This window comes from Syngnathus scovelli, chromosome 3 (assembly GCF_024217435.2).
Source record: "Syngnathus scovelli strain Florida chromosome 3, RoL_Ssco_1.2, whole genome shotgun sequence".
NCBI lineage: Eukaryota > Metazoa > Chordata > Actinopteri > Syngnathiformes > Syngnathidae > Syngnathus > Syngnathus scovelli.
In genome coordinates, this window is record NC_090849.1 from 16,981,771 (window position 1) to 16,995,779 (window position 14,009).

The 14,009-nt window shown below is 41.4% G+C and overlaps 2 protein-coding genes across 3 annotated transcripts; both read right to left on the reverse strand.

The window, feature by feature from the left end:
- Positions 1-1,746: 1,746 nt before the first annotated feature.
- On the reverse strand, positions 1,747-10,823 carry plekha2 (pleckstrin homology domain containing A2). Its single transcript, XM_049716717.2, has 12 exons — positions 10,581-10,823; positions 7,683-7,843; positions 7,500-7,556; positions 6,272-6,320; positions 6,038-6,135; positions 4,926-5,057; positions 4,733-4,792; positions 4,580-4,648; positions 4,428-4,498; positions 4,015-4,078; positions 3,473-3,550; positions 1,747-3,087 (listed from the first exon to the last, which is right to left on the reverse strand). The coding sequence occupies exons 2-12, from the start codon at positions 7,821-7,823 to the stop codon at positions 2,650-2,652; spliced, it is 1,257 nt and encodes a 418-aa protein (XP_049572674.1). The 5' UTR covers positions 7,824-7,843; positions 10,581-10,823; the 3' UTR covers positions 1,747-2,649.
- Positions 10,824-12,073: 1,250 nt separating this feature from the next.
- On the reverse strand, positions 12,074-13,883 carry si:ch211-113d22.2 (uncharacterized). 2 transcript variants are annotated; one of them, XM_049716720.1, is made up of 3 exons: positions 13,652-13,883; positions 13,281-13,394; positions 12,074-12,879 (listed from the first exon to the last, which is right to left on the reverse strand). In XM_049716720.1, the coding sequence occupies exons 1-3, from the start codon at positions 13,698-13,700 to the stop codon at positions 12,659-12,661; spliced, it is 384 nt and encodes a 127-aa protein (XP_049572677.1). In that variant the 5' UTR covers positions 13,701-13,883; the 3' UTR covers positions 12,074-12,658. The 2 variants fall into 2 exon arrangements, with proteins under 2 accessions (XP_049572677.1, XP_049572676.1); XM_049716719.1 differs by having other exon boundaries at positions 13,281-13,421.
- Between the last annotated feature and the right edge of the window lie 126 nt (positions 13,884-14,009).

Below are 14,009 nucleotides of genomic sequence, written 5' to 3' on the forward strand. Positions count from 1 at the left end.
TCTGCTAAATTTCCGTGATGACTAAATCTGATGAGGGCCTTTCTAAATTATTTTGGTCTAGAAATCTAGTTTACATTCATCAAACTGGTGTCATCTATATTGATCATGCATGAACACCAATGTCTAACTTTTTGTGCGGTAAGTGGCTATAGCTTATTTTTTCAGCCTTTAAAAACGTACATGCGATCAAGAAATGTGTATGCAGTTACTTCAGAAAACAGAAGCTCAATTGTTAACCACAAACTTTTGTCTGTTTCAGATCTTCAATTTAGTCTAAAATCAGCATATTTATGCACATTAAATTGTGAAAAAAACTATGGTAACATATAATTAGATTAACAAAAAAAATTAGTGGAAAAAAGTTGTGTTTCATACGTTTGCTACTCACGGATGGTATTATCTTCCATTTATTCTGAAGATGACCATTGACGCTCCAGTGGACATTGTTCACATGTGGAGTCTTTTAGCGCCCTCTTGTGGCTATTCCTGTGTAAACAGGAACTCAAGCAGAATTGGCAAAAACAAAAGAAGTTACAAAGTTAAAAAAAAGAAACAAGCCAAAAGCAGCATGACTTCATCAAACACTTCAGATGGTTCATGCAAAGTAGTAAAGCAACTTGTGCTCAAGTGAGACAGTTTACGTTGGAGTAATATTTAACAACGATAAAAAGTCCCAGTGAAGGCAGCCTGGTGCTGCTTATTCAAGTGGGAACATTAACATTTGGGGATGCAGAGTGTCTGGCTGCCTTAAGACATGCTGTCACTCAAATGCGTTAAAGTGAAGTGCCAAGTGACCTTTACATTGTGTGACTGCAAAAACAAGCAATTCAACCTCTACGGCTGAGGGGCTCATTTTTCATACTGTACATTTCTAGGAAACGAGAGAAAGTTAAATGTCCAAATAATGACTATCGCATCCCGTTGGAACAAACTTGAACAGTCCAATTCCCATCATCCGTCTTTCTGCCTCGATTTCACTCAAACTAACCTTAGGGAGGTCTGTCTTTACCAGACTGAAAAGTCATTTTAACACAGCCAGCTGACATTTTACAGGCACCCGGGGCATTAGCCAACACGATTTAAACTGTTCTTTTGAGACATTTAACGTTCAGAAGCCCTCGTGTCCGCTGACGAGCACATGGTCAGAGGTCAGGACATGGTTTTAGGCGCTTTACCTAATGGCCCGCTGCACTGGACGTGTGAAACATTTCACTTATCACAAGTGTTTGGCCTTAACTGGACCCACGCGCATGGTTGTCTTTGTGTCATCAGCATGTGCATGTCTGACACGACGGGGGTGAAAGTGCAAACGAGTTGGCCTCGAGGCATGATGACCCTGAGAAAGAAAAAACAAAAACTTCAAGTGCTAACTAAGAATGTGTGGCCTTACGGTAGATACCAGTCGAAATATTTAAAGAGTCCCATGGTGCCCAATAGCAAAAGTAACTCATTTTTTTAACCCCCCCCCCAAAAAAAAAAACCCCAGCTTATTTATAGCATTGCTAGGGTTAATTAGGGAAGGCCTCAAGATCCCGCCAAATATTCAACGTGATTTTAGTTGTAGCCACCGGGAGGGTCGTTATTTGTTTTGTTTTTGTTCCATTTTGCCTACTAAATCAGCAAAAAAAAATTACACCTGGAGCTCAAAAGACAAAAGGTGACACCTATTGGACAACGCGATGTACTGCATGGACGTGCCTCCAGCTAGGGCTCATAAAACGAATGTGTAAAGTACAGCACTGTACGTTATAAGACAAATATAAAATATTTATTATAAAAGAAGGAAAACCAACATGTGCAGACAAACGAGTGAGCAAAGCATTCAAGCACGAGTTGAAGCCTCAGGTGTTACAACAAACTATTTGAGACATCTTCGAGGAAGTTTTGAAAGTGGTTAAGCATATAAAAAGGATTAAAAAACAAAGAAGTGCAAAATTGCTAATAAATTAAAAGAAACGGCAGCATTTACACCCCCATAATGCTGCAGGGAAGGGGGTGGGTCACATTTAGAAACCTCTGAACGGCTCATCTATATTATGTATTCTTCATCAAGTACCATATGGAGCGGCTGTATTATTTATTACGGCATCACCACTTCCTGCTTAGCAATGGCTGATGTTTGACTCTACACTGTTGTGGGAACTTTGTTTTCTTAAGATTGAAGTTGACTGAACACTTTCACCTGTCTCGTTTGTGGTCAGGAAATGCTTGTCGAATGCCGACAATCGCTGCGTCACACGTCTATTACGGAAAGAATGCTAAAAGAGGAGGCCTGTGAACTACTAAAATATACAGTACATGCTGACATCTAGCATATTTTTTTTTTCTGCAGAGAAGGTCAAATTGAAGACAAGTGCAAATGGTTAAATGCATGTGCCATTTGTAGCCCTGCAGTCCAACAATCAAAGTTCAAGTTTTTGAGGAAGTTGCACAAACCAACAACAGAATCCTTTTTTTTTTGACGCCCTCTAACAATTCAACGCTACTGTTCCTCTTGGCTCCCAGATCATCTGCAACACATTGAGATGACTAGCTGGGGGCCCTCGTTGCTAGTCATAACATTGACACAGGGTCACCTTGTTAGTAGGGGGGATATACCACAATGACCAGTCAAATAGCCAAACAAGAACCATATAGAACCCACAGAACCTAGACATCAGTGGTGCGGATGCTGTCATCATCCAGGCTAAAGGGGAACATGCAGCCTGTGTGAGACTGAGGCTGCGAACGGTGCCTCCGACGCCCGCATGCCACGTCTCCGGATGTCGTGAGGATGCCCAATCCACTAATAGACATACCGGGGCACGGGTTTAGGGTGGAGAGAGAGTTGGAGGAGGAGGACGTGGAGGAAGAGTTGGGGGAGGAGGAGAGTGAGGCCAATGTGGGCACGGTGCTAAAAACGCTGTCGTTGTCGTCTGCATCCAAGATGGACGCCTCGTTCGCAGGGATAGGCGTCCACGGCTGCCAGCCCGGTGCCACGGAGGTCGACTTGACCAGAGTCGGCCGCTGCTCGATGACTCGGTGGCCTCGAGTCGCCGAAGCGTTGTGACTCCGATAGAGAGATGAAGCTCTTTTAAATGAAAATCCCTGTTACGAACAAACGACACAAGAATCCCATTACTAAGGCTCGTGGAAGCTTTCGATTGTCACTGGAGAACAAAAAGCACAGACCCTTCACCAGGGATGAGGCAGATTACGGCAATGAGTGGCCTTCATTTTCAAGCCAAACCCACACAAACCGCTGTGCTGCTGACAGCTAGTCGTGTGTAATTTGAATTCTACAATGATCTTATTACAAATGTCAGAGAACAGATGGAATATCTTCCCATCATAGAAACACTTGATTACATCTGTAGACAAGAGATTGCACGCAAGCATACATATAATCAAAGCCATAAATGTGTGTGTGGGGGAAAAAAAAGGAAAAAAAAAAACTACTCGGAAGAGGCAAATTGTGGAAAGACGGCGTTACCTTGCTAGGGCCTCTGAAATCCTGAATCTTCATCTCAATGTCCCTGATCCAACCATGCATATCTTCTGGAGAGTCTGTCTATGGACAGAAAAGGCCACATGTCATGTCAATTAAAAACACATAATACAATGTCATGGAATTTTGGTTCGGATTTATTCGCAGCTTAACACGAACAATGCTCAGATTTGGGGTAAAATAAATAGTTCTTATCTGTTCTTTCATTTGACTACACATGTCTCTATTTCCAGCACAAAAACAAATGTGCTTATGCTGGCCATTTCTTTCAGCTGTCCTCCCTTGGGGAGGAATCAACAGGATGTTTTTGTTGTTATGGTAACAGATGGCTGCGGTTGCTTCACAAAAACAATCCTCACAAGATCCTAAAAACTGAGTTTGTGCTGCACTTCAGTAGCGAAGCGTGGCAAGAAAACATCTCCATACACCTGCCTGACTTCTGCACAAAACTACTTCTTGGCGGTCGAGACATTTTCAATTTTGCCTGAACGCAATACAGTAATTATGTGGTCCAACCAGACGTTTACCTGTATGTAGAAAGTTCGGGATCCGGTGATGATCTCAAACAGATTGTCTCTCTGCAGGAGCTCACTTATGGAAACAAATTGTTGCATGATATTAAAAATGCTTCCATATTTGTCTTATTTGTATTTTGTTCTCATAAACTTTCACAAGGGAGATGATTTGTAGAGTTTAGTGGTTCACCAAGTAGTTAGGTCCAAAACCAGCAAAAACAACTTTAGGATCCAAGTCAATAGAAATACAAGAGTATTATCATTCCAACACGGGACGTTAAAAATGATGCCAAAAAGCTGTTCTAGTGCGTTTATGGTACAAAACACTTGACAAGATGACCGAGAGCATTATCTGGCTGAGCACATAGCACGTGAGAAGGGCGGTGAGAGCGAGCGAGTTGGACTCTGCGGTCACACTGACTCACCCCGATTTGACGAGACATTCATGAACTTTCTGAATGTCCCTGAGGGGAATGGCTCGCAGAGGCTCTTTGTCCTGATACACACACACATGCACAACAGAGGTAAGCAGAGCAAGGATAGATTTGCGAGAACCAGCGCATGTTTGTCCTCTTACCATCTCTGACTTGTAGTAACTGACCGCATTGTTATCGAGGGTAAAAAATCGTCTCTTCCAGCTTTTTCTCTGAAACAAACAGCACATGACATGCCAGTTCCTCATGCAGCCTCTATTCAAACGTAGTTTTAAAAAAAAAAAAAGTATACTCACAACATTGCCTTGTTTGACACAGTAACCGAACCTCAGCACATCAGGCTTGATGCTCTCATTCTGCAACGTAATGATAGTGTCATTAAAACAACCGCGTGTTATCAGCACATGCACGTGTTTGACTCATCCATAATGACACGCGGAAAGTATTTGCTAACATACAAGTTATAGTTTTAAGGTCGGGCCATTTTACCAGGATGGGTGTGTGCACTACCACGCCTCCGTGGATCTCTGTCTTATATGCTTGCTGCTTCCCAACTCGGGAAGTGTCACTGATAACTGAGGCCACGTCGGATCTTGCAGGTGCACCACCAGTCTTAGGAACCTAAGTGGTAAATAATTATAATGATGTCACTTCGAAACATATAAACACACACAGGGTGTACATTTGATTGCAATGCACGAGTCACAACATTAGGTACACCTGTCCAATCTGCAACTGTTTGCAGTGGAGTAAAAGTTGACTAAAAATTTATTTTTTAATTTATAGGAAAACTAATTGTGTAAAAATGCAACTTAAAACATTGCTTAAATAGTTCATAAAGCTGCTGATGGTGAGTTCAACCCCAAGAATTGATTCTCTTCAGCAATTTTCTTTTGGGCATCATGAAAAAAATGAAAAGGTTTTGCTAACCTCATTTCACCAGATGAACGAAGCAAAGCTCTCTCAGCACAACTTTTATAATTTGCGATACTGTATAACTATTGGATTAGACTGAGCTTCTTTTATATCACGGTAAACAGACATTAATGGTGTTTCACGGTAAAAAAAAAAAAATCCCCATAAATCAGAGATTAATTTCATTTTAATTAATTTAATTGTTTTTCATTTAATGTATTTAATTTAAATGTAATTAATCTAATTCAATCTTTGCAAATAAACACTATATGGCAAAATGTGATTTATTAGTCTCGGGAGTCGAATCTAAACTCGTGCTGCGTTTGCAGATGTAGCGAGAATTGGCAGAGCAAAAGAAAAGCATTCAGTGTGGCAGTTGAAATGCTTTGCTAATAGCAGAGCTGTCAGACAAATGAACAAACTGGTTTGAGCTGAAGAGGCAACTGGCATAACCACTGTTTTCAACACGGGTAGGAATGAACAATGAAGAGCAAGCAATATGTTGCGACTGAAGTGCAATAATACCAAAAACAAGCAGTTGAAACCTTATTAGCATTTCAAAAGACGACTAAGCAAGGTTGGTACAAAAATCACGATAAATTCCTCAAGCCTGAAAAAGGTCACTGGAGAAGCTCTTTAAAAAATAAAAAAGACTAATGTGGTATTTTGCTGTGCTTCACACTCACGGTGATCTTGCTGGCCTGGTTGAGAGCAGTGACCCAGTCCTTCATGTCTGTCGCGTCATTGGCTTGGAGGAAGTACCTTCGGGATACTGCATTGATGACTGTGGGGCAGACAAAAAAAAAAAAAAAACATCAACAGCAGTTCCATACCTCCCAGCAATTACCTCTTTATCTCAGTTTAGCACATGTATAAATAATAGTGTGCGACTGTGACTCAGTGTTTCCCTGCGGACTCACCAAAGCAGAACTCTGTCTTTGGCTTCTGCTTCCCAGTAGCTTCATTTACCTGACAGGAAAGTAGACCAGACTGAACGTCATTGTCACGCATGCATCATTTGGGTTCGGCGAATACGTTTCAATGAAAGCCACACTCAGCAAAAGCATTCATCTATATTGTTAAATATAATTTGCATAGTGTTGTCTTTTATCACCATAAAATACATGCTTCTAAATAAAATGCATTACAACTCAACCTTACAAACGCAGGATTCTTGAGCAGGGGTTCCAAAAGCTATTCTATGGCCTGCTCTTCTATAAACTGTAAAAGGTTTTGCACCCAGTAAAAGAGAAGATTAGTATTGTGAAGGCAAAGTAGCACTGAATTTGAGGTTTTAACACCCTGTTCTAAAGTCACAGAACACAAAACCACCAGTCGCCCACACAGAAACGATAAATTCATCTAGTTTAACTCAAGTAATGCTCACTTATAAACTCAGCAGAAAAATAGGGGACATTTAATAACTACCTGACTAAAACTGCATTTCAATCTGGTCAAGCAAAATAGAACGGTTCACCATTTGCCCATCATTTTACACTTTTAAAAAGTAAAAGAAGTAATTCTGGAGTTCATATCTCTGAGTGTGACCGTCCAGAGAGAAGCTGTCAGCACAGAGGCCAGATGCGATTATCTGTGCCGAAGTCAACATCTGGAATTCATCAGCAACTCTGCTGCATCTCAACTCTGCATGTGACCATTAGTTTCAGCTCCAGATAGATCAGACTGTTTCTGATCATGGTGTACTGCACGAAGGCCATTTCTGGTTACTGACTGGCCATTTCATTAGGTATAGCAACATATTCTCAATTGGCATCCAGTAGCAAACGTTTACAAAAAGAATAAACACCGTCATCTGTTCATGCTTTGATCCGTAACATGCAAGAAAATAGAACATTTCCAAACGTAACACTAAACACGTGTTAGCAAATGTTTTCATTTTGATTCAACACAAAGATAATAATTCGGAAATATTTACTATTGAGAAGTTGTGATATTGCAGATTTAGTATCAGAATAGTTGTCAGTTCATTTGATAACCAATTAGTTGTCGATTCATCGATTAACTGTTGCACAGCAACATTTTATTTTTGTTTGTTACCACTATTGTAATGGTTATGATTCAATTGTGCAGGTCTACCTTATTTAGAGACGACTGAGCATATTTCAAATTCCCACAGTGGTGGTTTACCTTGGAGATATAGGTTAGTCTCACGCTTCCAACAAAGCTTGCTCCACTGGGCAGGTTCTGAATGACAAATACACAGACACGCACGTCATGGGATCACAGTCCAAGGTTACCCGGGCTCATATTGATCATTTCCTTTTACTGTTTGTACAAGTGTGTTGCGTCATGCAGTGATGCACAAAGTACCTGAGGGTTGTCCATGTACCATAGCAAAGCATTCCCCTGAGTGTCCAGGATGAAGTAACGCCTCTGGAAACGGCAACTGTTCTCTTTCTCTTCGATATCCAGGAATCCACACACGCGGTTCAGTCGGTCCATGTACGGCATGCTGCCGCTATCACATGTCACTGGATGACACACACACAATCACACACACACATTCAATCGAGATTCGTGTAAAGAAGACTCGAGGGAGATGCATTTATAATAAAAGTAGGCCTCGGTTTCTAGCTCACACACACATACACACACAGGAAGCGAGACTGCGAGCATCTCCCACTCAGCAGTTTTTCATGTGACGTGCTTGAGGCTGAGCGAAGCTGAGGCCCTCCACCAAAGCCAAAAATTACAGCGTGCACTCCAGATCTGCACACATTTCCACTGGCTAGACACCGGGCTGGCGCTGATGGTGGTGGTGGTGGTGGTGGCATGGGTGGGTGCGCATAGATGCTAAAATGTATTCATTAGGACCATGCTATGCATGTGAATCAGCGAGTTATTCATCTCCAGATGTTGGTATGCTGAAGATATTTAATGGTGTTAAGCACACAATAGCATCCAGCCAATGTCATGCGCTCACTCACGCAACCAACACACAAATACAGTTTTTAGGACTGAGTCAAATGAGTGGCAGGAGTTGATTCCTTACTAATGTTGTCATCCTCTCTAAAGAGGAACTCAAGTCACACAAAAAATCTGTACAAAAATTTCTATGTGCCCCCAACTGCTTTGAACATGTTATTCTGATTAATATTGCATTTGGCTCATCTGTTTTCTGGGTTTGGTCATGTGACATTCGCAAGCTAAGCCCCAAGGCACTGTTTTGTCGTTTTCAGTCGACAGCAAGTGGCAAAATGTCCACCCCACTGACACGGGTGGCTTTTACTAAAGACTTCATATTTCATGCAACAAAATATGAATCAGAAAATCAAGAAAAAAAAAAGACTTGTATGAAAATACAACCGTGGGAATGTATTCATTTATGCAAAAATTGATTGTAATAAAAGAGAGGGACAAAATAGTCCAAAGAGTGCTCCATGTCATGCGAGACAAAACATCTTACAATATCAAACTAAGCATTATTTTATTTGTTAAGACTGAATTCATAATGTATCTTGTATCGCATTTAATTAAATTGTTAAACCAAATGTACCTTATGTTATGGCTAATTAGTACATGAGATACACAATCAGGAATAAATGGTACGCTAAAGGAATAGTCTTGCTTTCAATCTGGTTAGAAGACACCAACTATCAACATTTCCACAAATAGCTTCATGAATATGCTCCTTCAATGTTTCTCAAATGACACTCAAAATATTCAAAGCCTGGGACAGAAAAACAGCCCAAAAAGGAAAATGGCAATCCAGGAGTCAGACACACAAGGACATTGGCACACATGAAACATAAATACACACAAGATTTTAGGATCATAAAACATCTGGTTCAACCATTAAGGGGAGGAACAGGGTAGAAGTTGTGGCATTTTTGGTCAATGCGGGGAATGACACATATATTTTATCTAAACAGTGATAATAGCCACAAACATCTGTTTTATTTAAGGACTTGTTCAACCTCTCCTTAGATTTAGTGAGACTACTGACTGGAAGCACATGTGACCTCATCAAAGTCTGGGACTAATAAAAACAAAATCAGGAAAGCCCAAAGGTGATGCAATGAAAACAGAGACACGCTAAAATGCAACTCAAATCTTGTCGTGAAAAATGCAAACTATTCGCACTTCATTGAGGCTTAACTGATTAGCGCATTTATCAGCTAGAGGTAACTTTTTCCTCTATCTTGTTTTTGTTCTACTCTTCTGACAAGATTTTGGCGGGTGTCTGGGAATGTTTGTCCACCTAAGAATATTTGAGAGGTCAAAGGTCATCGGTGTGAACCGAGAGGGTCTGTGTCCCAATTGAAAGGCCGCATCCACCCCAAAATGCAAAGAGTGAACTGACCACCCTGTAAGTACAGTGGAATCTAGCCAACCAACTTTTCTTCATCTCTAATCTACTGTAGTTACTCCTTTTGAATAGCGCCCCCTAGATGTCATACTAAGACACCACGTAACTGAAGTGCTTTGTTTAGCAAATTAATAATTACAAGTTGTTACTCAAAAAGAAGTCATATTTGAGTGAAACGGCAATTTCCCGAAACAATTGGTTGGCATCAGTTTGCGAATAGCACTTGAGCAAACTCAGAAAACAGGTGAACCATTTTTATTCCGTGAGCCCTTAGGCACTGTGATGTCATTGGCAGTTGACAGCAAGTGACAAAAACGAGTGAATTTTGCTGCTTAGTCCATACTCAACAAATGCAATATTAATCAGAAAGTGGTGAATACATTAATGAGGGGCGCATAATACATTTTGAAAATTTAAATTCAATGATAGGCCAGAGCACTGGAGTTCCTTCATCCAATCATTGCTTTGTGACCTTGCTGTGCACTTGGGACAGAAAAGGGCCTTTCTCCAAATTGTTCCAATGTAGCTGCAACTTTAAAATAGTCCAAAGTGCTTTATCTACAGCGTCAATCGCCGTGCCAACTTGATTTCCCATGAACATTGGCATGAGTTGCCACTGAAGTCGCAATAAATGTGCGGCGTGCTAACAGGAACTACAAGTTGAGTTAGCGCATGCATGCACAACGTGACAATGATGATAATGATCATAATGATGATGATGATGGTGGCACTTGTGGTAATGATGATGATTAAAACTTTGAACGCCAGTACGCAGACTGTATTCAGCGACACCTGACATGCTCGTGTCGACCAATGCTAAACGCACACACGCACGCATCCATGTGCGCAAACACTCGTACTAGTAATGCCAATGTATTCGTTCCACTGCATGGACTTACCCGCCTCGCAGACTCTTGCCCCAACACAACCAGCTCCCAGGACCGCTACGAAGCACACTTGCGACGACACCAGTAGACCTACATGGCGAAAGCCAACAAGTTTTAAAAACAACTTTTTGGAGGTCCAGCGTGCACCAGAGGACTCCTACCCGCCCTGCTTATTTGTCAGTGTGATCGATAACTGAAAAGCCTGCTTCTTAGCAGTTTTTCCGGGTTGGAGGTTCGTTATTAGAATAAAACCAGCCCCGGATGTGATCCCCCCGCCTCCTCCGCCTCCTCCTCCTCCCCCCGCCTCCTCCTCCTCCTCCCCCTCCTCGCCTACTCCTTTGCCCTCCTCAATATGAGGAACTTAGCAGACGCATTTCGACTAAATTGTGTGTTCTTTAACCTCGACCCTGCATTTCCACTGGATAATGTAATCTGTATAACCGCATTCTGCAGTTTTAGTTGTGATGGAAGTTGACCAAGTGTGCACAATGTGCATGCTCGTTTGTTGACGCTCCCCAAGTAGGTCAAGCACAAACACACTCCAGTGTTTCCCAACTTGCAGCCAAGTCATTTATTATACATTGGGAATAAAAACAAATCTGCCAGCACTCAACTAAATACAAATCACAAATGGATAAACAAATATGTACAAAGCTTCTGCCATCTCGTGGAAGAGCACGTGCTTGTTGTGCTTGTCACTATACGTCGATAGCAAAAAAAAAGGGTGAAAAATGTTTGTTGTAAATAATTCATTTTGGCCCAATTACACTGGTCAACTAATTTTCACTAAGATTTTTAACAGCAGAGGCAAGCAAACTTTTTTACATGATTTTTGTGCGGATTCTAAATTGACCCTGATTTTATTGTCGAGCATAGAACTTTGAAATAACAAATTATTATTAATATTATTATTTATTTAGTGATATTTATGAATTAAGGGTAAAGTTCTAAATTATAATGCATGGAAAAAATCTGTATTGTGTAAACTTTCATAGGTCAAACTTAAATACAAAAAATGAAGACACTGAAAGATAAATAAATAAATATATAAAGACAATTTTTGAAACTTGCGTCAAAAATACATTAAATTTGCGTATTGTTTACTTTGAAATGTGTGTTTCAGGTTTCATCCCTAAGCACACAATGGGATGATGAAAGATTGAGTCATGAGGTTAAAACACTCTCGAATTACACCTTTGCTCGTTTGTACACATTTGATGCGGGCTACGTGCTACGTTGGACTAAGGCTCATCTTTAGCGAAGAGCTCACCGCTAAGAGGAAGTGACAGCACATCATATGACCAGATTGGAGCCACAGATCCACCTCGCTGATTTCATATCCTGTCACTTCAAGTTGATGTTGCATCCTTCAAGTTTCCACAGAACCTTAATTGTCTCTCCTGCATGTCTGTGACTGTCCACGTCACTGTCCTCAGGCCTTTCTGCATCAGGAGTTGAACTGTAAATGTCACAATATGCATTATGTAGTCAAATGTGTAGAAAAGTATGGTTGTCACTAAATTGTTTATTTACACAAGCTGACACAAGACAAAAACAATTAAAGCACTATACACAGTATGACAGCAATATTATGGAAAAAAAGAACATCCACTTATTATCAACTCAAGACTGCAGCTGGTTTGGAATTGGGTTTATGAAACGTTTTTCTTGGGAACTATTAATGCGAAATCTGATATATTCTCCAAACTGACAGTCCTCACCGTGGCAGGAACACCCTAAACTGGTCAACAGCAAAAGGCAGGGGTAGTAGACTATTACAAAAATCCACCATAATCTTATTGCGTGCTCAAAATTAAAATCCAAAGGGCCCAACAACTGTGAGTGAAAACAACCTTGTGGTGGTAACAATGAACCAACTAGGCTTGAAAGGCTGCCATTAAAAATAACTTTTTTATTCACCACACTCTTCAAATGCCTAACCAGAGGAATGCAGCAGCTCATCCTAACATTCAAGAGGTTGTAAAAATCTCAGTGGGGCACTGCAGAAACAGCTGGGGGTTGAACTGATGGATCATGTAATAAAAGAGAATTACTGTAGGCGAATACAATAAACAATGGCGTCAGAGTGTTTACACGTAGCTAACGGCTAGACGCAGGAGCACGGCACTGAGCAGCAGGACGGGGCTGCAAGTTCGGGCTGCCGCGCCGCTGTGGTGCTGGTCTCCTTGACTGTGGCTCCTGTGCGGGCCGTTACAGTTGTCACCATAACAACACTCCATCTTGGCTCCAGAGTTGCTGCCGTGAGCTTTGTCACAAAAAGCCTTGTAGGTGCACGACTTGAGCACTGTGTCTGTAAGAAAAGTCGCACAAAGTTCCTAGTTCAAGATTCTCTAAAGGAGGACGCAGATGCATCATACTCACCACAGATACCAATCATTACATTTCCTGTGTTTATGGGTGTTGATAACTACTGGTCACTTACCTGGTGAAATTTGAGATCTAATTGGTTAAAATAAAAAGTCTAATTGCCAAAACAGTGTAAGCAACATAGGCCAGCACACTTATTCTGAAGTTCCTGGTCAAACTAGACTGACATGGCTGCACATGTAAGCTGAAATCTGATTGGGCCCCTCAAAAAAAAAAACATACGTATATCCATATACAGCCAAGAAAAATACCATGGTTAAGTACGACATTCATAACTCAGAAACTCAGCCTAACTTTTCAGGTGTATGTGTGTATTGTACTGACGGGGTCCGGTGATGGTGGCGCAGGCATCAGCATACTGCGGGCAGGAGGCGGAGCCTTGTTTGTTACAGTCATCCTCGCTGGATGCTGCACATGTGTGGCATTTGAGGGCACCGCCTTTGCAGACAGAACAGGGAAGAACACCTGATTTCAAACTAAGCATGCAGTCTCACTTTGTCACATGATCACAAACTGGTCGAGCATGTTTACAGATTTAAACCCTATCGAGCATTTGTGGGGCATCCCCTGAAACGGCATGTTGTTCAATAAAAAGATATTATCCAAAAGCCTTGAGCTAAACTTGACAAATGTTAATTTATTTGACCTCTTAGCAAGCCCACTAAAGAACATTGGAGTATGTGATCAAAACTTACTGTGGCTGGCCAGAGAGAGCACCAGCAGCAGGACAAAAGGAGCCTTCATGGCAGCAGGCGATGGGTCCAGAGAGCGAATGGATGAGACAAAGCAGCGAGAGCGACGGGGGGGATGTCCAAGTTGGACGCTTCGGACATTGGCGAAGAAGCATTACAGTCTAATCTCTTTAATCTCAATTTATGCTGCACAGCCAAAAGACTGCACTAATTGACTTAGCAGAACAAGCTTCAACACAGTTTAGCTTTTTGTGGACCGGGTGATGGTTTTCAAAGGTGAATGTTCCGACGAACTTGAGATTCAAACGTCTATGGAGGTCCTGACCAATAGAATGCAACGTCACTAGGAATGCCTTAATAA

Bases quoted from the DNA above. Each gene is read 5' to 3' on its own strand.
- plekha2 (XM_049716717.2), bottom strand. From the start codon at position 7,823: ATGCCGTACATGGACCGACTGAACCGCGTGTGTGGATTCCTGGATATC. The intron at 4,793-4,925 runs GTAAAATGGCCC...ATTACGTTGCAG, and splicing joins TAGTGCACACACCCATCCTG to AATGAGAGCATCAAGCCTGA. The intron at 4,079-4,427 runs GTGAGTCAGTGT...TGTTTCCATAAG, and splicing joins GAATGTCTCGTCAAATCGGG to TGAGCTCCTGCAGAGAGACA.
- si:ch211-113d22.2 (XM_049716719.1), bottom strand. From the start codon at position 13,700: ATGAAGGCTCCTTTTGTCCTGCTGCTGGTGCTCTCTCTGGCCAGCCAC. The intron at 13,422-13,651 runs GTAAGTTTTGAT...GTTTGAAATCAG, and splicing joins GCTCTCTCTGGCCAGCCACA to GTGTTCTTCCCTGTTCTGTC. The intron at 12,880-13,280 runs GTCAGTACAATA...CTTTTCTTACAG, and splicing joins CGCCACCATCACCGGACCCC to ACACAGTGCTCAAGTCGTGC.